The following is a 20,494-nucleotide window of genomic DNA, read 5'->3' as shown; positions in this document are numbered from 1 at the left end:
CCGCCCTCGCCAGGAAGTCCACCCCCACCTTCCTCCTCATCCTTCTCCAGCTGCTAGGCGTCCCAGCACCCGGCTCCCCGGCGGGCGCGAGGGGCGGCTGTGCCTCCGGGATCTCCTCCTATTCACCCCCTCCTCCGCCCTGCGCTCCCGGCCCGGGGCCGGCGCTCCAGCTCCTGCGAGGATGTTACTGGATTTTTAAATGCCTAGTACCTGCCCCGAAGTAGTCCCCGGGTCTGGGATCTAGAGTTGCTAGGACCACCGCGTAGGAAGCAGAGACCCGCGCAGCCCACGTGGTTGGGGGAATGAATTCGGTGGCCACAGGCAGCCGCACGCGCGCACACGGGGGCCGCGGGCGGAGATGGGCGGGGGGCGTGCCAGGGCCCCGCGGAGGGGGAAGCGGCCCAGGCTCCCGCCGCCCGGAAATCCCCCCTGCGCTTGGCCGGCCGAGCGTCCTGGGGTCTCCGGGAAGGGCGGCTGGGGGAAGAGGAGGGCCCCGAGCCGCCCCTCCCCCGGGCCCGGCTTCGGGGATCTGAGAAAGCAGAAGCGAGCGGCGCTCCGGGGAGTCCCACCGGAGCCGGGATCTAGGAAGAGAAACTTGCGGCCGGGGCTGGGCCCGCGACCCGCGCTCTCTGAAGCGCTCGGAGGAGAGGTCCTGGGTCCGGGAGGGGTCCTGCGTCACCACCCGGCCCGCCTTGTCTCGCTGGAAGACCGAAGATCCGGCCCTTTCCCCTGCTGCGCCGTCTTCGCCTAGTGGGGTGCGCCTGACCCGCCTCTCCCCGCCCGGCCCGCCGCTCCAGTCCGGAGGAGGGGCCGTCGGCGCGGACAGGACCGGCCCGCATCCCCGAGAGGCGGCCGTCGCGGACCCGGAGACCGAGCTTCCGCCCCCTTCCCGCACCCTCTCAACTCTGCCTGCCCTCCGCTGGACGCCCCTGTGCCCCCCGCATCGTGCCTCCCAGTGTCCCGGATCCCCGAGCGGCCCCCCATCCCCTCGCCCACTCCTCGTATCCCGCGCCGGGTCCCCTGAGCCTCTCTGGGCCCCTGATCTCCACCCCCGGATCCCCAGGGCGGCGGGGGTCTGGTCCCCTCGAGCTCCGCCGGCTGCCAGGGCAGGACCGCGCCATGCTCCGGCTCCTGGCGCTGTTGCTCCCGCTGCTACCGCCGCCCGCGCGCGCCCGGGAGCCCTCCGCGCAGGACGTGAGCCTGGGCGTGGTGAGTGCCGGGGTTCGCGGGCTCCTGGACCTGCAGGGGGGCTGGGAGAGGGAAGCCGGGGCCTGGACTCCCGGGTTCAGAGGAAGCTGGGGGCGGTTCAAATGTACAAAGAGTGACCGGGGATGGAGACAGGGGACCCGAATTATTGGATCCGTCAGGAGGTTCGGGGCCCGAATTTGGAAATCTGGAAAGGGGCTAGGGTGGGGAGGTGGGGACTCTTGGGAACAGGTGAACAAGGGCAAACCCAGGGCTGGAGGGCCTGTACCTTGAGATGGGGAGCAGGCCAGTACCCGGGGCTGAGGACTCTGGGCTATCTATGTCTGGTGAGAGGTGGGGCTTCCAGGATGATGGTGGGAAGGGAAAGTCCCATCTCTGCGACCTTTCCTGCTTCCCCTGTTCCCTCCTCTGGTCTAGGACTGGCTGACCCGCTATGGCTACCTGCCGCCACCTCACCCTGTCCAGGCCCAGCTGCAGAGCCCTGCAAAGCTGTGGGATGCGATCAAGGTCATGCAGAGGTTTGCGGGTCTGCCGGAGACAGGAGTCCTGGGTATGTGGCCCCCACCCCCTTCCCCAGCCCAGCCTCTGCACCCAGCCTGACCATTGTTGCCCACCCGACCAACCGCAGTTTCTAAACCTCCCGTGTATCTGAATCGGGCGGTATGAAATGCTGACCTCAGGTCCCAACTCGGAGGTTCTAAGGTATTCCTCTTTCAGTAAATATTTATCAGGAATCTCTTCTTGATAAATGACATGTGAGGTCATTTCAGGCTCCGCTGGTATAGTGGTGAACAAGGTAGATGAGGTCCCTGCTCTCATGGAGCTAACATTCTAGAGGGAGACACACACAGATCAAGAATAGAAATATGCAAACTAATTTCAGATAGTGGTGAGCGTTCTGATGAAAATAAAATGCTAATGGTATTCAGGGAGCTGGTCTGGGCAGAGGAGGCCCCTCTGAAAGATGTCATATGAGTTGGGAGGAGCTCATATGACTTGAAGAATTCGTAGGACACAAAGAGGAGGGAACAGCCATGGGAAGATGTGGGAAAAGAGTGTCCCAGGCAAGTGCAAAGGCCCTGTGGCAGACACTGGCTTGCATGCCTGTAATGAAAGGAGGACTGATGAGCTAAACAAGAGCCTGATCAGGGGCTGTGAAAGGTGTTTCCATTTGATTTCAAGTGTGATAAGAAACCCTGAGTGGGTTTGAGGGAGAGAGGCAACTAGATATGATTTGCAATTTTAAGCTTCCTCTGCTTACTGCTGGAGAATGGAGGGTGGGGAGCACCCAGACTAGGAAGGAGGCACGTAGTGTTCAGGCAATGATGTGATGAGACGCAGCTGAATCCAGGGTGTATATTTTGGAGGTAGAGCTGAGAGGCTCGTCTGTTGGGTTAAATGAAAGGAAGAGAGAGGTGGAGGGCTCCTGTCCAGCTACGAGGGGAGGTAGGACCCTTTTGGCAACAGAATGTGCTCAATTGCTCTTTTTCACCTCAACCTTCACTTGGAGTGAGGGGACGGCTGGGGATGGAGCCAAGCTGGTAAAGGGGATTCCAGGAGATCTGACCTAGGAGGGGCTTGCCACAGGAGACCAGAGACCCAGCTGACCTGGGGACTTTCAACTTTATCTGGTTGTGATGGGGACTTGGGAGCTAGCGTGTGAGGTATGGGCAACCTCCCAGGGGGTTCCAGCCTCCAAGAGAGTAGTTCTCACTGCACCCCCAGGGTTCCTGCCTCTAGAGGCCAGTGGCCAGGGCTCAGGGAAACAGGATGCCCAGATCCTGGCCTGAGACTCTGAGTCCATGCAGGGCCATGCAGAGGGTGGTACTACCCAGAAGGGCAGTGTCATAGTCTGGTATGAGCTGGCTTCCAGAATTAGATGGCCTGGGTTCCAATCGAAAATGTGGGGCCTTGGACAAGTGTTTGAAGCGCTATGAGACTCAGTTTCCCCATGGAGAAAGTGAGCTGGTGCCTACTGGTGACCCCCCTTTGCCACAACCTCTCCCCCAGACCCTGTGACAGTGGCCACCATGCATAAGCCCCGCTGCTCCCTGCCTGATGTGCTGGGGGCGGCGGGGCTGGTCAGGCGGCGCCGCCGGTATGCTCTGAGTGGCAGCGTGTGGAAGAAGCGAACCCTGACGTGGAGGTAGGTCCTGGCGCCCTCTCCCACCCTGGGCCTGCCTGACCCAGCTTCGAGTGAGTGGCTGCCTTCTCTCTCCTCGGCCCCCCTCACTTGCCCCTCCTCTTTCCAGGGTAAACTCCTTCCCCCAGGGCTCAGTGCTGAGCCAGGAGACAGTGCGGACCCTCATGCACCATGCCTTGACCACCTGGGGTGTTGAGTCAGGCCTCGAATTCCAGGAAGTGGGTTCTCAGGGCCCGATGGAGCCTGATATCCTCATCGACTTTGCCCGGGCCTATCACCAGGACAGTTACCCCTTCGACGGGCAGGGGGGCACCCTTGCCCATGCCTTCTTCCCTGGGGAGCACTCCATCTCTGGGGACACTCACTTTGATGATGAGGAGACCTGGACTTTTGGGTCAAAAGGTACAATCTCCCCTCTTCTGAGAGATCCTCTCCCCAGATCTGTCCGTCCTTAAAAATTAAGTTTAAATTACCTTTATTTATGGAGGCTGTATCAGTTGGGCTTCGCCAGAGAAATAGAACCAGTCGGGTGTGTGTGTGTGTGTGTGTGTGTGTGTGTGTGTGTGTGTGTGTGTGTGTAGAAAGTGATTTATTTTAAGGAATTGGCTCATAGGATCGCAGAGGCTGGTAAGCCCAAAGTCTGTAGGGCAGGCCTGCAAGCTGGAAATTCAGGTGACTTTGTGGTGCACTTTTGAGTCCAGTATTTGCAGAACAAGCCAGCTGGAAACCCAGGCAGGATTTCTATGTTGCAGTCTTTGAGGCAGAATTCCTTCTTTTCCAGGAAACCTCAGTTTTCGTTCTTAATGCCTTCAACTGATTAGACGAGGCCCACCCACCCTATGGAGGGTGATCTGCTCTAATTACTGTCAATTGAATATAGACGTTATCCATGTGTATAAAATAACCTCCACAACAATATCTAGACTGGTGTTTGATCAAGCACGGGGGCGCCAGAGTCTGGCCAAGTTAACACAGAAAATTGCCCCACAGAGTCCTGTTAGATGCTCAGCTCCAAGGTGGGGCTGAGGACTTAAAGGGGCAAAAACACAGCTCTGCCAGCAGCTGAGTCAGAAGAGTAACTGGCAATTGCTACACATGGTGACACAACCATGGGGAATCACAATAGAGGATGTCCTCAAGCCTGGGGGTGTTCAAAGGAAGGCTGATCCAAAGCTCTTGAGTGCTGGGGACTTCCTAGAAGTGGTGACTTTGTTTGTTCCACACATATATACTGAGTGCCAACTAGTGCCCGAGGTCCCACTCTCCTGGCGTATGCAGGGCAGGGGGTGGGGGTGGGGGAGAGGGGACACATAAGAAAGCACAAGCCAGTGAGCTCTCTGAGGCCAGGGGAGTCAGGGGTGGGAGCACTGTGGGGAGAAACGGCCTGGGACATTTGGGGCTGAAAGGCAAAAATATGGTGTTGGGAGGGGACTGCAGAGGCTGGAGGGCAGGTCTCACACCACGAGGGGTCTTGGACAACACATGGTGGGGTCTGGATGATAGGATTCTGAAGGCATTGGGAACTGTGGAAGGTTTTGCATTCTAGAAATACCACTGGCTGCCATTGGGGGCAAGATAGGGACAGGGAGGCAGGAAGCTATCTTGGGGTCCAGGTGAGAGATGGTGGAGGGGATGGGAGTGGGGGCAGAGGGCAGTGGGCAGCTCTGCGGGGAGTCTAGTCAGGATGGGCAAAGATTGGGATCTGACTGGGTTCTGGGGGCAAAGGGGGGTGAGGATGGTTGGGTACCAGCCAGGTTTCTGGCTCAAGGCCCCTGGAGGATGGTGTCTTGTTAATGCAGGTGGGAAGTGAGGGAGGAGGAGGAGCAGACTCAGGAAGGCAGGGGTGAGTTCAGGTTGGGACGTGTGCCTGCAGTGCTGGTTGGCTGGTCAGTGCAGGTGGTGCGTTAGTGGTCGGGTATCTTGCACTAGAATTTGGATTCCTCCAACTTAGGTCAGGTTCCCCAGAACTGGAGCTTGAGAGGAAAATTCTTGTGCAAGCAGTTTTTGGGGGCATGTTCTCAGGGGAAAGGGAAGCAGGAGAGGACTGAGGAAAGAAGCTAAGCAAGGATGTGGTCTCAGCTGGACAGGAGCCTGACCCCGCAGGGAACACTGGAGCATAAATAATGCCACAGGGTTGGTTCTGCCTGGAGGAAGGGGGCCCAGCTCTTCCAGCCCCCCTGCCCCCGACATCGATCAGCCACTGGCTGCAGACTGCTCAGGGAAGGGGAGGCTGGGCTAGGAGGGAGAGCCATTTCTTGGGGAAGGGGGCGGCCAGAGGATGGGCACACAGGCTCTGTAGAGGATTTGGGTGAGGTGCAGATCACATAGACAAATCCACCACAGGGAGGCTGTGTAATGCAGCATTTAAGATCTCTGGGTTGAAGTGGAACTCGAGCCAGCGTTCCTCTGCCTGCTGCATGTATCAGTTACTTGACCTCAGTGTGCTCAGTTTCCTCATCTGAGAAATGGGGATAATAATAGTATGTGCTGGTCCCATGGGCTTGCAGATTAGACGAATAATTCACCTACAGCTCTCAGCACAGGACAGTCTGTTCACTGCCAGCTACTATGAGCTGGGTCTGGTGGCAGATTTGAGAGTTGGCAGTACTTGGGGGTAAGGTTCCAGGAGAATGTAGAATGTGATGATCAAGTTCAGAGCTGTGGGGCGTCCCACAATTAAGAGGAGGGTGGCAGGGAAGGCGGAATGAAAGGAAATGGAGAAAAACCAGGCTGAAAGGTGACCAAGAACAAAAGCAAAGGAGGAAGTGGACAGGAGTGAGCAGGGCAGCAAATCATCCAGTAAGTTATTTATGCCTGGATCTGGCCCTCTGGGGACAAAGTGACCTTAGTGCCCACAGGCTTGGTGGGTGGGGGGAGAATCTAGACCACAGAGGCGTGAGAGGAGCTGAGGAGCTGAAGGCTGAGTTCAGACCACTGACCAGAGAACTTGCTGGGGAGGGAGAAGGGATATGGATGGAGGGCAGACAGGTCCAGGGGGTGTCTTAGGATGAGGGAGTCTTGAGCACTCAGGGACAGTGGATGAGCCAATAGAAAGAAAGGGGTGGGGGATGGGTGCATGGATCGTGGATTCATGGATGGATAAATGGATGGATGAACGGACACACGGATGGATGGATGGACAGCTGGATGCATGCATGCATGAATGCAGTGATGAACGGATGGGTGGGGCACTGTCCTTGTCCTGGAGGAGGTGAGTGAGGCAAGGACCTCCGCCCAGGACACGGCACGCGGCAGGAGGTAAGCTGGGGGAGATGAAGCGCTGTGTACAGATTACATCAGCGGCCTGTCTTGATGAAATAGGAAATGCATTTGTCAGCATTTGTCATCTAAGAGTTGGGAGCTGGGGCTGGGGCTGGGTAGCGGGCTGAAGGGGCTATGAGTCTGGAATTGAGGCTGAGTGGAGAGAGCAAAGGAGCTGCCTGCTGAGGCTGTGGGCAAGGATGAGAGGAGGTGCCGAGGACCCCCAGAGATGGGCACCAAGAGTCTCATGTGGCTGGATCTGCATGGTTGTGTAATTTCCCCAGCTGAATTGCGTGAGAAGGGTGCAAGAAAGGGGTGCGGCCAAAGGAGAGGCAAGACGGGGTTGGGGGGAGTGGTGAGATATGAAAAAGATCTACCCAATTAAGACACCAAACGTCCTGTCCTCCAATTTCTTAGGAAAAGCACTCAGTGCAATGAGAAAATCCACAGTCAATATGGCAATTCATCAGTACTTACGAGTTTGACCAAGACATCTGAAATCATTGCTGAGCTGCAGGACAGCACAGCCAGGGTACCAGCTCTGTCATTTAACTTGACCTCTCTGTGCCTCAGTTTCCTCACTTGTAAAATGGGGATAGGAGGTAGAGGTTTGTGAAAAGTAAATGTGGACAAGTGTTTGCTACTCTGCTTATGACTCACTCATTTCATCCTTAGATTCTCGCCTAGTGGCCTTGAGGAGTGGAGAGAAATTTGCTTTTCAGTTCACCAGGTTACTTCCAATAAACCCACATGCAACACTGCTCACTCTAGTTAGAAATTTCCATGAAGTAGATCAACATCTGGGGAAATCCGTACCTCCAGGTGGGGCTGCTTGCCTCTCTTGATGTCTCTGTCCCTCCTTGGCCTCTCGCTGGCTCAGGAATCGATGAGGCGCTGGGGTTTGGCCAGCAGCTGGGAGTGTGGAGAGGCTCGGTCCTGGCGCCTGGGCCGTGTCCCCAAGGAAGAGGCTTCTGTGGTCAGAGAGGCTGGGTGCCAGGGCCAGCAGGCTGTGGTTGGAGAGTGCCTGCTGGAGCTTCGTGTTCTGAGAGATGAAGTCTGCAGTGGTGGGGAGGGAAGACAAGGACCCCAGGGAGGTGGGGGTGGGGTGGAGGCTGTGGGAGAGGGAGATGGGGGAGGGGAAATAGAGGCCTGAGGGGTTGTGGGCACTGGGGGAGGGGGGTGGACCCGGGACAGCGGACCATGGGGCAGGAGTGGGGCCATGGAGTCTGACCAACATTCCCCATGGGTGGGAGTGGGAAGGGTTCGGAGGGGTGGGGGGCCTCTGCCAACAGACTGGAGCTGTGAGAAGGGTACTCCAAGGGCTGGGGCTCCCTTAGGAGAACTGTACACACCCTGAAGCTCCTGATTCCCCCAGAATGTTTCTGTATGTTGCCTTCTTGGGGGAAGGGGCTTCATCAGTGTAAAGCTGCTCCTTCCTCTATTCACACTGTTTCCTCCTGCTCTTCCCCCAACCTGCTCAGTGGGTCTTTTCAGACTGGCACCCCAGTATCTAGCACTGCCAAACAAGGCTACTCAAGAACATTTACCAAATAAGTGAACGCAGAGAGGAAGGATAAAATGGCTGGGGCGGGGGGCGGGGGTCTGGGTAGAGGAGGCTATGGCCACCTCTGAGGGTCTCCTGGTTGTTTCTGCCCAGCAGAAGGCCCCATTCCCCGGGGCCTGGGGGTGCTAGGGGTGGGGGTGGGGCACAGCTCCAGCCCATTCTCCCTCCCTCCCCAGATGGCGAAGGGACGGACCTGTTTGCTGTGGCTGTTCATGAGTTTGGCCACGCCTTGGGCCTGGGCCACTCCTCAGCGCCCAACTCCATCATGAGACCCTTTTACCAGGGCCCGGTGGGCAACCCCACCGAGTACCGCCTGTCCCAGGACGACCTCGAAGGCCTGCAACAGCTCTACGGTACAAGGAGCGATGGGGCGCTCTCCGGGTAGCCTCTGCAGCAGGGTCAGGGGACTCACCACTCTCTAACGGTTTCTCCACAGGGAAAGCACCCCAAACCCCACTTGACAAGCCCACAAGGAAACCCCTGGCTCCTCCTCCCCCGCCCCCTGCCCTGCCCCCGGACAGGTGAGTATCTCTCCTGCTGTGAGGCCTTGGGTGAGCCCCCTAACCTCAGGGTCCTTCTCCACGAGATGGGCAGGTAAGAGTCCCTGCCTTGTAGGATGCCGTCCAGGTTAAGTAAAGGGAGAGGGGCCCCCCAACCCTCTTGTTCACCTCTGTTTTCCTTCCCAGCCCCTCCCAACCCGTTCCTGATCGATGTGATGGCCATTTTGACGCCATCGCCAACATCCGAGGCGAAACTTTCTTCTTCAAAGGTAAGTGACTTCGGACCTCCCCGACCCCATATAGTTGGCTTCCTACCCACTTAGACTGACCCGCCGGGGCTGTGAGGTTCGCAGGGATGCGGGACTTTCAGTGCTAAAGAGGGGAAAGCCCTGGATCAGCCGGTCACTTTAGAGCCACTGCAGCCTTGATTTTCAGATGGACCTGCCCACCCTGCGGTGGAAGGGAAAACCTAGCGCTGTGTTCGAGCCACACACTGCGGGGGGTGGGGGTGGAGGAGACCTCCTGCCGTCTCATCTCACGCCCACATGCCCACCCCTTCTTCCCCCGTAGGCCCGTGGTTCTGGCGCCTCCAGCCCTCGGGACAGCTGGTGTCCCCCCGGCCCGCGCGGCTCCACCGCTTCTGGGAGGGGCTGCCGGCCCAAGTGAAGGTCATCCAGGCCGCCTATGCCCGGCATCCGGACGGCCGGATCCTTCTCTTCAGCGGTAAGTGGGGCTCGAGGCGTGGCTGGCTCCGGGCATGCGCAGCGCCGCTCACCTGCCCCTCTCTCCCACCCACTCAGGTCAGCAGTTCTGGGTGTTCCAGGACCGGCGGCTGGAGGGCGCCGCGCGGCCGCTCACGGAGCTGGGGCTGCCCCCGGGAGAGGAGGTGGACGCCGTGTTTTCTTGGCCGCTGAACGGGAAGACCTACCTGATCCGGGGCAGGCGGTACTGGCGGTACGACGAGGCGGCAGCGCGCCCGGACCCCGGCTACCCGCGCGACCTGAGCCTCTGGGAGGGGGCACCGCACGCCCCCGACGACGTCACCGTCAGCAACACAGGTGGGAGAGAGCGCACGCGGGGAGAGGCCGAGGGATGGGGAGCTAGAGCACGTCCCGGGGGTTTGGAGAGCCCTGGGGAGAGAAGCTGCACGGGGGGAGGGGGGAGGGGGGAGGGGCAGGCCTGGACCAGCCCCTGAAGCATCTGCTCCCTCCCCGCAGGTGACACCTACTTCTTCAAGGGCGCCCACTACTGGCGCTTCCCCAAGGGCAGCGTCAAAGCCGAGCAGGACTCCCCCCAACCAATGGGCCCTAAGTTTCTGGACTGCTCCGCCCCCAGACCCCCCAAAGCGACCCTTAAGCCAGGAGCCTGCGACTGTCAGTGCGAGATCAGTCAGGCGGCAGGGCGGCCGTCCGTGCCCCACCTGCTGCCCCTTCTGCCTCTGCTGGTGGGGGGCTCCGCCTTCCGCTGAGGGGGGACCGCCCGCCACAAGGAAGGGACCGGATCTCCCACCGCGGGCCCTCTGTCCCCGGGGGCGGGCGGAGCTCAGCGAAGATGCACCTGGGCTGATGCGGGTGGAGTTAAGCCCTGGGAAGGCCAAGGGGTGGTGACAGGACTAGCCCTGGCACTGAATGCCCCACGTGTTTGGTCTCCTAGTTCTCTCCTCCCCCTCCCCTGGCAACCCGGACTCCGGTCTGGCTTCGACCCCGCAGGACTCTTCTTTTCCCAGAATACCTAGCCTTTCCGGGAGCTCAGCCGGCTGACTCCCTGCAGCCCTGGACCCGCCTGGCAACAGCAGCTGTCCCAAGCTGTTCGGGTCTTTACAGGACAGGCCTGCCCGGGACGCTGAACCCAGGCCGGCTGTCCACCCGCTGCTCTGATGTTTCTCACCCTGTCCTGCTTCCATGAAGTCCCAGTCAAGCCATATTGGTGGGGACCCCAAACCCAGCCCTGAGACCACCCCTGAGCACCAGTGTCCCAAGTTCTGGGTGACATCAGTGGCCACATGGATGATACTCCAGTATCCCGCCCCAGTGGACCTTCTTTCTAGTCACCATGCTGGTACCAGAAATGCCTACGTTCAATAGGACACCATCCTGTCCCTAAAACACCTCTCCCCACCTCCACACCTGAGCCTCTGCCACCTCCTTCTGAACTGCTTGGCTCCATCAGCTCAATGCTGGTGGAAAGACAGTGGACTGGTCCCCTCTCAGTCCAGGGTCACTGACTCCTCAGCTTTCCTGGGTGATGAGTGGGTGGAACCTGGGCCACCTCATTGACCCCACTGCAACCTCCCCCCTTCCCACTCTCCACAGAATTCAGGATCTAAATCAGTGCCTCTGCACCTATGCTTTTGGAATATTACACAACAGAATGACCCACTAAACTTAAAAATGCAGATTCCATGCCCTCGCTCTGAATGCTCACTCGGGCTGGGGCCATAACAAGCTGGGGTGGGGGTGGGGGTGGCCCTGCTGGGCAAGGGAGCTGGGCCAGCAGCTGTCATCTCTGTGTCTCTGCCTTGTGGCTTTTCTGTGTCTCTGCCATGTTCTCTCTCCCAGGGGCCAACCCCTTCCTGTTGTCTACAAAGCCCAGCTGATGGCCTTGGTTGAGAGAGGTCCACCCCCATGTGTGGAGTCACTTAGCGGCCACTTCTTTGGTTGGTACCCAGCTTCAGCGGCCCCACAGTGCTGCCCAGAGCTGAGGCTAGTGGGGATGTTGCCCACCTTGGTCACGAGCAGCAGACCAGTAGGAGGGCGACAGCCAGGTGTCTTCAACCAGCCTGGGACCTGAGAATTCAAGGCCACCAGAAAGCCATCTGGGCCTCTGTTAGGATCCTTGTGAAGTATGAGGAGGAGGAAAGTTGTATTTGAAGAGCTTGTCAGCCCCACCAGGAGGACAATAAAAATGACGGGAGAGAAAGCCCTTCGTTTCTTCTGAGCACTGATGGAGCTGGGGTGAAGTTCGGTGGCAGGAACTTGACAGACCCAAATCACTCTGATTTGCAGAAGAGGTTGGAATCCAGCGTTGATGGGAGACAGGGTGGATGAGACTGAATGGGGAGGAGGAACCCAAAAGTTGGTTGAAGGGAGCCCAGAGGAGGGATGTCCCATGTGAAATTTGAGGCTGCTTTCACTGCTACAATGGAAACTTCTCCAGGCTTTAAGACTTCATTAAGTCTGCTACACAAAAATGCCACATTAAATTGAATTATATTATTTAAAGAACAGTACAGCCCCATAATAAAAATGTAAAACTTTTGTGTTTCAAAGGAGACCATCAGAAAAGTGAAAAGTCACCCCAGACACCCTTGTTCCTTGTATACCCCCTTCTTCATACACTCTCTCCCTAAATGCAGATTCTTTAGGTGCAAACAGGCAGAGCTTCAGACTGCAAGTCAGCTCTTCCAAAATGACCCTGCAGCAAACACTGCAGGATTCCACCCAATGGGGGCTCTGGAGTCAACAACTCAGGGACCAAAGTGGATGTTGGTGCCAGGGGCAGTGGGAGGGGATGGGGAGTGAGAATTTCATGGTTGCAGAATTTTGGTTTTACAAGATGAAAAGTTCTAGGGATGGTGGTGATGGCTCCACGAGAAGGTGAATATATCTGATGCCTCAGAAACGTGCATTTAAAATGGTGATGATGTCGGATGAATGGATAAAGAAGATGTGGCACATATATACAATGGAATATTACTCAGCCATAAAAAGAAATGAAATTGAGCTATTTGTAATGAGGTGGATGGACCTAGAGTCTGTCATACAGAGTGAAGTCAGAAAGAGAAAGACAAATACTGTATGCTGACACATATATATGGAATTTAAGAAAAAAATGTCATCAAGAACATAGGGGTAAGACAGGAATAAAGACACAGACCTACTAGAGCATGGACTTGAGGATATGCGGAGGGGGAAGGGTAAGCTGTGACAAAGTGAAAGAGCGGCATGGACATATATACACTACCAAATGTAAAGTAGATAGCTAGTGGGAAGCAGCCGCATAGCACAGGGAGATCAGCTCGGTTCTTTGTGACCGCCTGGAGGGGTGGGATAGGGAGGGTGGGAGGGAGACGCAAAAGGGAGGGGATATGGGAACATATGTATATGTATAACTGATTAAATTTGTAAAATAAAAAAAATTAAAAAAATAAAAAAATAAAAAAAATAAAATGGTGATGATGGTAAAGGGTATGCGACATGTGTTTTATTTCACGTACAATAAATTGTTTAAAAAAAAAGTGAAAAGAATGGGGAAAAATTTTTTGCAAATGATATATCTGATAAGGGACTTTTATCCAATATATATACACTACCCTGACAACTTAACAATAAAAAGACAAATAACTCAGTTTAAAAATGGGCAAAGGGGGCTTCCCTGGTGGCGCAGTGGTTGAGAATCCGCCTGCCAATGCAGGGGACATGGGTTTGAGCCCTGGTCCGGGAAGATCCCACATGCCGCGGAGCAACTAAGCCCATGAGCCCCAACTACTGAGCCTGCGCGTCTGGAGCCTGTGCTCCGCAACGGGAGAGGCCGCGACAATGAGAGGCCCGCCCACCGTGATGAAGAGTGGCCCCTGCTCTCCGCAACTGGAGAAAGCGCACAGAAACGAAGACCCAACACAGCCAAAAATAATAAATAAATAAATAAATAAATAAATAAATAAATTTAAAAATGGGTAAAGAGACTTCCCTGGTGGTCCAGTGGCTAAGACTCCATGCTCCCAATACAAGGGGCCCTGGTTCAATCCCTAGTCAGGGAACTAGATCCCACAAGCATGCCTCAACTAGAGATTCCGCATGTTGCAACGAAGATCCCTCATGCTGCAAGACCCGGAGCAGCCAAATAAATAAATAAATATTTAATTAAAAAAATAAAACCTACTATTTAAAAAATCATTAAATAAAATTAAAAATAAAAATGGGCAAAGGGTCAGTGTATACATTTCTCCAAAGAAGACGTACAAATGGCCCATAAGCACATGAAAAGATGCTCAACATCCTTCATCATCAGGGAAATGAAAATAAAAATCGGAGTGAGATACCACTTCACACCCACTAGGATGCCTAGAATCAAAAAGACATAATAGTAAGTGTTGATAAGGATGTGTGGAAGTTTGATACATTACTGCTAGGAATGTTGAATGATTTGTCATTTTGGAAAATAGTCTGGTGGTACCTCAAAAAGTTATAAACATAGTTACTGTATGACCCAGCCATTCTACTCCTAGGTGGAATTCATGAGAAAAAGCATGTCCACACAGAAACTTGTTCATGAATGTTCATAGCAACATTATTCATAATAGCCAGAAGGTGGAAACAACCCAAAAGTCCATCAGTGGATGAATGGAGAAACAAAATGTGGTCCATCCTTACTGTGGAATGTTGTGCAGCCATAAAAAGGAATGAAGTCCTGGTACTGCCATATGGAGGAACTGAAAACACTATACCGAGTGAAAGAAGCCAGACACAAATGGTCACATACTGTATGAGTCCGTTTATATGAAATGTCGAGAATAGGCAAATCTATAGAGACAGAAAGTAGATTAATGGTTGTCTGGTAGTGGGCACTGGAGGATGATGGCTTAAGGGTGCAAAATGGCTTTTTTTTTTTCTGGCTGAGCAGCGTGGCATGAGGGGATTCGACCAGGGATGGAACCCGTGCCCCTGCAGTGGAAGCATGGAGTCCTAGCCACTGGACCGCCAGGATAGACCCCCAGAATGGCTTTTTGAGGTGATGAAAATGCTCTGAAATTGATTGTGGTAGTGATGGTTGAACAGTTCTGTGCATTGAATTGGGCACTTTCCTGCGTGAATTGTATGGTATGTGAGTTATATCTCACTAAAGCTCTAAAGAAAATGGCTCAGTCCATGATGAAACACAAAATGCCTTCAGATGGTGGCCTTCATGAGACAGACGTGGAGGGGCCTAGTGTCACGTCTCAGGGAGCCAAGTTTCCAGAGATGAACCAGAAATATGACTCGCAGCTGAAGCAGGAGCTGCTCCCTTCTTTCCCTCTCACCCTGGAATTCAAAGATGGCTCAGGGAAGATCTGGACTTACTGGGTGGGGAAAGGGGTTTTCAGACAATCGAATGGACTCCTAAGGGGCAGGGGATGTTAGCTGGGGTCCAGTGAACCCAAGTGAGGCTTTCACCAAGGAGTGGGACTTGTAGGTCTGTCCCTCTTGGGCTCACACGAGTGGCCCCTAAGGAACCCTGTTCTTCTTCAAGGATATTACAGGTTGAAGTGTGTTTCCCCAAATTCATATGGTGAAGTTCTAACCGCCACTACCTCAGAATGCAACCTTTTCTGGAGATGGGTCATTACAGAGGGAATCAAGTTAAAATGAAGTCCTTAAAAAAAAAAAAAGAAGTCCTTAGTGTATGTCCTAATCCAGTATGACTGGTGACCTTATAAAAATGGGGAATTAGGAGACAGATACATGTCTAGGGAGGATGCCATGTAAACATGGAGATGGCCATCTACACGCCTAGGAGAGAGGTCTGGAACACATCCTTCCCTCAGGGCTCTCAGAGGAACCAAGCCTGCAGACATCTTGATTTCAACTTCTAGGCTCCACCGGGAGAGAATAAATTTGTGCTGTTTAGACACTGGTCTGTGGCAGTTTGTTATGGCAGCTCTGGGTCACTAATACAGTCAGCAAGGCCATGGCCGTGCTGGGCTGTGAGGGGCTGTGGCTGCAGCTGGGAGGCAGGCCAGGCTGTGAGATATAGGGCCAGGGAGAGTCCTGACGTGGTGGCTCTGAATTGGGGGGCTCCCAGAGGGCTCAGGGGCATCCCCCATATCTTAACCCGCAGCTGGGTGACGTCCTTCTCCACAGCTCCAGAAGATTCCTCAGCCTGCTGTCTCAAGTCTGGACTTTCCCTCTGCCCCTCCCCTCTCTTGAGCTGATGGGTCAGGGGTGAGGCCCGTGCTGGGCTCAGAGAGTCCCATCCCGGCTCAGGGTGGAGGGGCGACAGCCAGGGACCCTGAGTGTAAGGGACATGCCCTCCTCAATCCAGGCCCCTCAGACCTCTGTCGCCTCGTCTTTCCTTCCTTCTGTCTCTTCCCCTCTCTGTCTCTGTTTCTGTCACACACAGGCAAACACACACAGCTGACCCTGCATCCTGCCCCAGGGTGGCTCCACCCTCCCCCGCCCCTCTCTCTTCTGCTCTTAAATCAGTGGATCTCAGGGGTCAGCAGACAGCTCAGCTGGGGCTCTGGCTGGAGGAGCTCAAGGTCACTGGCTCAGGGGAAGCAAAAGTTGGGGGAGGGGGCTGATCTGCAGCCAGAGGACTTTCCAGGGTGGTGGGACAGGCTGCTTCTCTGAAACCCTTTTCCTCACACCTGTTCCTCCCACCAGGTCACAGCGGCAGAACCCCGAGCCACCATGTGCTTCTCCAAAGTGAGTGAGAGGGAGTGATGAGGGGGAGATTGGGCCCTGGAGTCTCATGTCCCCCATGTCCCCCACCCCCACCAGCCCAGCCCCCACCCCTGCTGACTGGTCCACATGCACCTGCCTGTGTCCCACCCTCCCTGGGCCCTGGGGGAGCCACCAGGGAAGCAGAGGGTCAAAGGCATGTGACCTGTGCCATCAACAGGGCCCAGTCTCACAATGACCCTGTTCGAATGCTCTGCTGTCACCGTCCTGAAATCCTGCATAATTGTGGACAAAGGACCCTACAGTTTTCTTTTGCTCTGAGCCCTTTCCTTTATGGAGCAGGTCCTGTTGTGGGCCAGTATTCCTGTCTGGGAGGTCAGTTATGGGGGGCAGCTCTGTGTGTGCAGGAGCACAGAGGAGTTATGGGACAAGGGTGTCACTTTAGGAATTAGACTGGACATGCTCGTGGGGGAGCTGGAAATGGAGGGTCTGCAGTGTAAGAGGAATCAGCCATCCCCTTGGACCCTGTCTACACCCTGGAAACCCGGGGGTAGAGGCTGGGCAGTGCTTTCTGAGAAACTTAAAAATATTCTTCTCAGGTGCCTGGATTAGCAGCTGAAGACTGCACTGGCCTCACTGTCTGTTCTTTCCCTTTGGGGTGCCTTCCCCCCTCCCCCCACCACACCACTCCCCCCCACCTCAATTCTGAGGGTGACCAGACCAGGGAGCTCTGGGCCACGCAACACAGGGATCGGGGAGTGGTATTTGCGGAATGACCCAGGGCTGAGTGGTCAGGCTCAGTTAGAGGGTCAGGAGATCGTTCCCACTGGCCCCCAAGGTGTTTTTTTGCCCTGTTGTGTGTGACACTGGGCTGACAGGGTGGTGCTCTTGGTGACACAAAGTGTGCAGACAGGTGCCTTGCACACGCTGTGAGTGGCACTGACCACCCAGGGGCCGGAAGGCAGTGTGGACAGCACCAGATTGGGACCATAATGTGGAGTCTTGTGAGGGGTCTATGGGGCACCTCCCACCTCCATGGTGGAGCCAAGTGTCTGGCAGGGAGGTGCTGGGGCCCGGGGGCCTGCAGGGTCAGCAGTCAGGTAGAGCCTCAGACAGGAGAGGACAATGCCAATTCCTCCCTGTTCAGCTCTCACCAGGACCACGGAGGGCTAGGGATCTGGGAACCAGCTTGACCCTGCACACTCAGTGGCAATGGTCCTACTTGTATGTGTGTGTGTGCGTGTGTGTGTGTAGCAGGTCTAGGGGAGTTGGCAAGGTCACATAAGCCTGAGTGTCACTGTTACCTCCACAGGGAGTCCCAGATAACATTGCTGCTCTGAGGGCCAAAATGGAAAGAACCTCTTCCCCATGTATGGTTGGGGGATGCAGGAGGCCTGGGTTTTGCTGGGTGAAGCTGAGAATGTCCTGGCCCACCTGAGACGCAGGAGGGAGAAGGACCAGGCCTCTTTGTCCCAACTCTGTCTCTCTTCACAGCATGAGTGTGTGGATGACTTCTGTGATGACCTCCAAAGTCAACCCCAAGCAGACACACAGGTGGGTCAGTGTGCCCCTACTCCCCTTGCCTCCCCAGTTTAAGTGTGGTGGGTGGTTTCTGATGATGGTGATGATGAAGGGGAAAGCTCAGCACCCAGTCTTTACACTGGACAAAATTCCTACCTGTGTGGCAGGTGAGTGCACAGGTGGGGGATACAGAGGCCCAGGGATGCTGAGGGAGGTGTCCAAGTCAGAGGGCAATTGATGGCAGGGCAGGGATGCCAGATGCCTGGTCCCCAGGCACATGGGCTGAACCCTCACCTTGTGGTGAGGGGCCACAGATGAGAACAAGCTGGGGCTTGGAGTTTGAGACTGAAAGTGAGAGAGGGTGGGGGGATTTTAAACGGAGCGTTGTTTTCCCAGCAGGTCGAGTCAGTCCTAGCAAAGCTGGAGATGAGTTTGGGCCTTGCCCCTCCTCCAAAGAGTAGCCCCCAGGGTTGGATCAGCCAGGTTATCTGGGTTGCTGTCTCCCTTTGGACTCACCTGGATGCATGGGAGGCCACAGTGGGGACCACAGACCTCAGCGGCAGGGGCAGGTGTACAGCCTCCACACTTCCTCTCCCCAGGACCACCTCAGTGAGAACCTGCTTGAAGCTATGGATGCTGATGTTCACAACAATGTACTGGTGAGTATGAGCCACTGTCACAGCCCCTTGCTTCCCCTCCACCTTGCTGTCTCTCGCCGTTGGCACTGCCATGCCTGCACATAGCTCCCCTGAGTGGAGGTTGGAGGGATGGCCCCTGAGAGCTCAGGAGGTACAGCCTTGCTGGCACCGGCCTCTCCGCCCAGCACACAGTGGCCAGAGCCCTGCCCTGAATTCACGATGATGAGCCCCGTGGGCCTGGTGCTGGGCTCAGAGGCCAGTACACCAACAGGCAGATACACCTCACCGTGGTGGTTTACGCCTCGAGGGGAATTGAGGGGCCAGGCCCAGCCTCTGGGAAAAGTCCTGGTGTCTATGGAGCTGTTGGCAGGAAAGCAGGCAGTTTCCATTTGTGGGCTTCTGTGTCCCAGACTCTCACAAAGGCTTGGAGGCCTCAGCCAGGGTCAGGACCTTGGGCTGCATCCCCCCTAGGGGGGTCCCTGAACAGCCTCCCATCCCCGCAGCAGTTCACCCCCATGCTTGGTGAAGTGCAGCAGGAATTCCGTTGTAGAATCCGGAGGCCCTCTGGTACTGACAATCCAGGAGACCCAGAGAGGCCCTCTGGCTCTGACAATTCAGGGGACCAGAAGCCGGGGAAGAGCTTTTGGGACAGAACGCTGAGGCAGTTGAGAATGGCTGCAGGAGCTGAAGCGGAAGTTTTTTGTTGCGCTTGCCTACCTGTGGCAGAAGGTGGCTGCCGGCTTATAGGCCTTGCGCAGTGTGGTTGAGGCCATCTGGGGAGAGTTGAAGCGTTTCTCCTCCTCTGTGGGGCAGGTCTTCAAGAGCCTCATTTAGGTCTAGGGAGCCCCACAGGGTCCGGGAGGAGATTGGCCTCATGTAGAAGCCACTTTGATTTTCCCCTTCTCAGTAAGAATCTTCTGAAGCGACCTTTGCCCTCCTGCTCACCCTTGACCCATCCTTGCAACATCCCTCACCTCCTGTCCTTCAGGGAGGACACCACCCTGCCCATCAAGCTCTCCCCACCTGGGTTTCTTTCTCCAGGTCTGACCTGCCTGTCGCTTTAGTGCTGAAATCCTAATAAAAGTTGATTGAACCAAATGGAGTGCCTGTGGGGATGGAGGCTGGGGACCCAGTGGTGACAGGCAGAGTTCGTGGGTCAGAGGGACCCAGGTGGGGGTCCTGGTTCTGGGTGAACAAGGACAAGCCACCCGCCTCTCTAATCTGTAACTAGGGACACTGGTCAAGGACTGACTCATGGTGAGGACTGGACCATCTCAGGCCACTGCATTGCTTATCGGTGCCTGAGGCATAGTAGGTGCTCAATAAATGCACACACCTGGGGCACAGGGAGCTCCGGGGAGGGGCTTTGACCCCTCTTTTCTTCTCCTGATCTCCCTCTTTGGGCCTTCACCACTCCAGCTGGGGCCTCGCAGCTCCTTGGTCTTTCTCCAAAGATCAGAGCCCCAGGAGCCAGGGAGGGTGCACCCAATCCTGGGCCAGGAGGGAAGGCAGAGTAGGAGAGGTGGGAGTGGGGTCTCTGGGCCTGTGGCCTCCCTCACCTGGGCCTGCAAATGCAGACTGGGCGATCCAGGAGCAAGACCTGAGGGCCAGCCATGCTCACCGTCTCTGAGGCCAAATTCCCATTCCCCCACTCTCTCCAACCTCACCCCACCCAGCCCTGACTTCCTGCCTCAGGGTGCTCACAGAGTAGCTTTGCCTTTGGGGATTCTCTGTAACCCACTCTTCCTCCCAACTCCTGAAGGGCTGGACCTTCGCTAGGCTCAGAGCTTTCCCTCCCAACTGTGCCTGAGAACCACCTCTACTTTCCCCAGATTTGGGGCTGGTTCTCCTTCAGTCCCTTGAGCTTCGGTTGGAGTTCACTTCCTTTCCACAAGCATTTGCTAAGGAGCAGTCTTGTGTCAGGTTGGTGGAGGGGCAGTAATTAAAATACAATATTTTTTGAGTGAAAAGTGACAGACAAAAGCAGGAGGTGTATGTGTGCTCTGGAGCTGGGGTGGGCAGCTTTTCTCTCCTGTATTTTTAGCAGAACTCACGTGATTTAAAACCTGTCCACCAGAGGGAGAGGCAAACCAAGTCAGCCTGATGTGCAGGAAGAAGGTGGGGCAAACCTACAAGGCAGCTTTGGGTTTAGAGAAGTTTGATGGTCAGGGGTCCCCAACTGTCAACCTGACTTGGCTGTGGGCAGGTTAGTTTTTCCTGTTAGCATTTTCAGTTAGAATTCGTTACCAATGTTACAGAAGAAGAGGTTTCCTGTATTAATC

General features: G+C 55.6%; 2 protein-coding genes across 2 annotated transcripts; both read left to right on the top strand.

The window, feature by feature from the left end:
- Positions 1-1,119: 1,119 nt before the first annotated feature.
- MMP25 (matrix metallopeptidase 25) lies at positions 1,120-10,142 on the top strand. Its single transcript, XM_060078894.1, has 10 exons — positions 1,120-1,209; positions 1,624-1,756; positions 3,217-3,352; positions 3,459-3,751; positions 8,351-8,527; positions 8,611-8,695; positions 8,861-8,943; positions 9,245-9,397; positions 9,475-9,732; positions 9,892-10,142. The coding sequence occupies exons 1-10, from the start codon at positions 1,120-1,122 to the stop codon at positions 10,140-10,142; spliced, it is 1,659 nt and encodes a 552-aa protein (XP_059934877.1).
- Positions 10,143-17,436: 7,294 nt separating this feature from the next.
- Positions 17,437-19,046, top strand: IL32 (interleukin 32). The gene is given in 3 exon segments (XM_060079235.1): positions 17,437-17,607; positions 18,174-18,233; positions 18,894-19,046. Coding segments are annotated over 3 exon segments (384 nt in total).
- Positions 19,047-20,494: the final 1,448 nt, after the last annotated feature.

The sequence above is a fragment of the Mesoplodon densirostris genome, chromosome 16, assembly GCF_025265405.1.
Source record: "Mesoplodon densirostris isolate mMesDen1 chromosome 16, mMesDen1 primary haplotype, whole genome shotgun sequence".
In the NCBI taxonomy this organism is placed as follows: Eukaryota; Metazoa; Chordata; class Mammalia; order Artiodactyla; family Ziphiidae; genus Mesoplodon; species Mesoplodon densirostris.
This window is presented reverse-complemented; position numbering and strand designations above follow the sequence as displayed.

Excerpts from the sequence above, each read along its gene's own strand:
- MMP25 (XM_060078894.1), top strand. The coding sequence starts at position 1,120 with ATGCTCCGGCTCCTGGCGCTGTTGCTCCCGCTGCTACCGCCGCCCGCG. Across the intron at positions 8,696-8,860 it reads CCTGCCCTGCCCCCGGACAG|CCCCTCCCAACCCGTTCCTG; the intron begins GTGAGTATCTCT and ends TTTCCTTCCCAG. Across the intron at positions 8,944-9,244 it reads CGAAACTTTCTTCTTCAAAG|GCCCGTGGTTCTGGCGCCTC; the intron begins GTAAGTGACTTC and ends CTTCCCCCGTAG.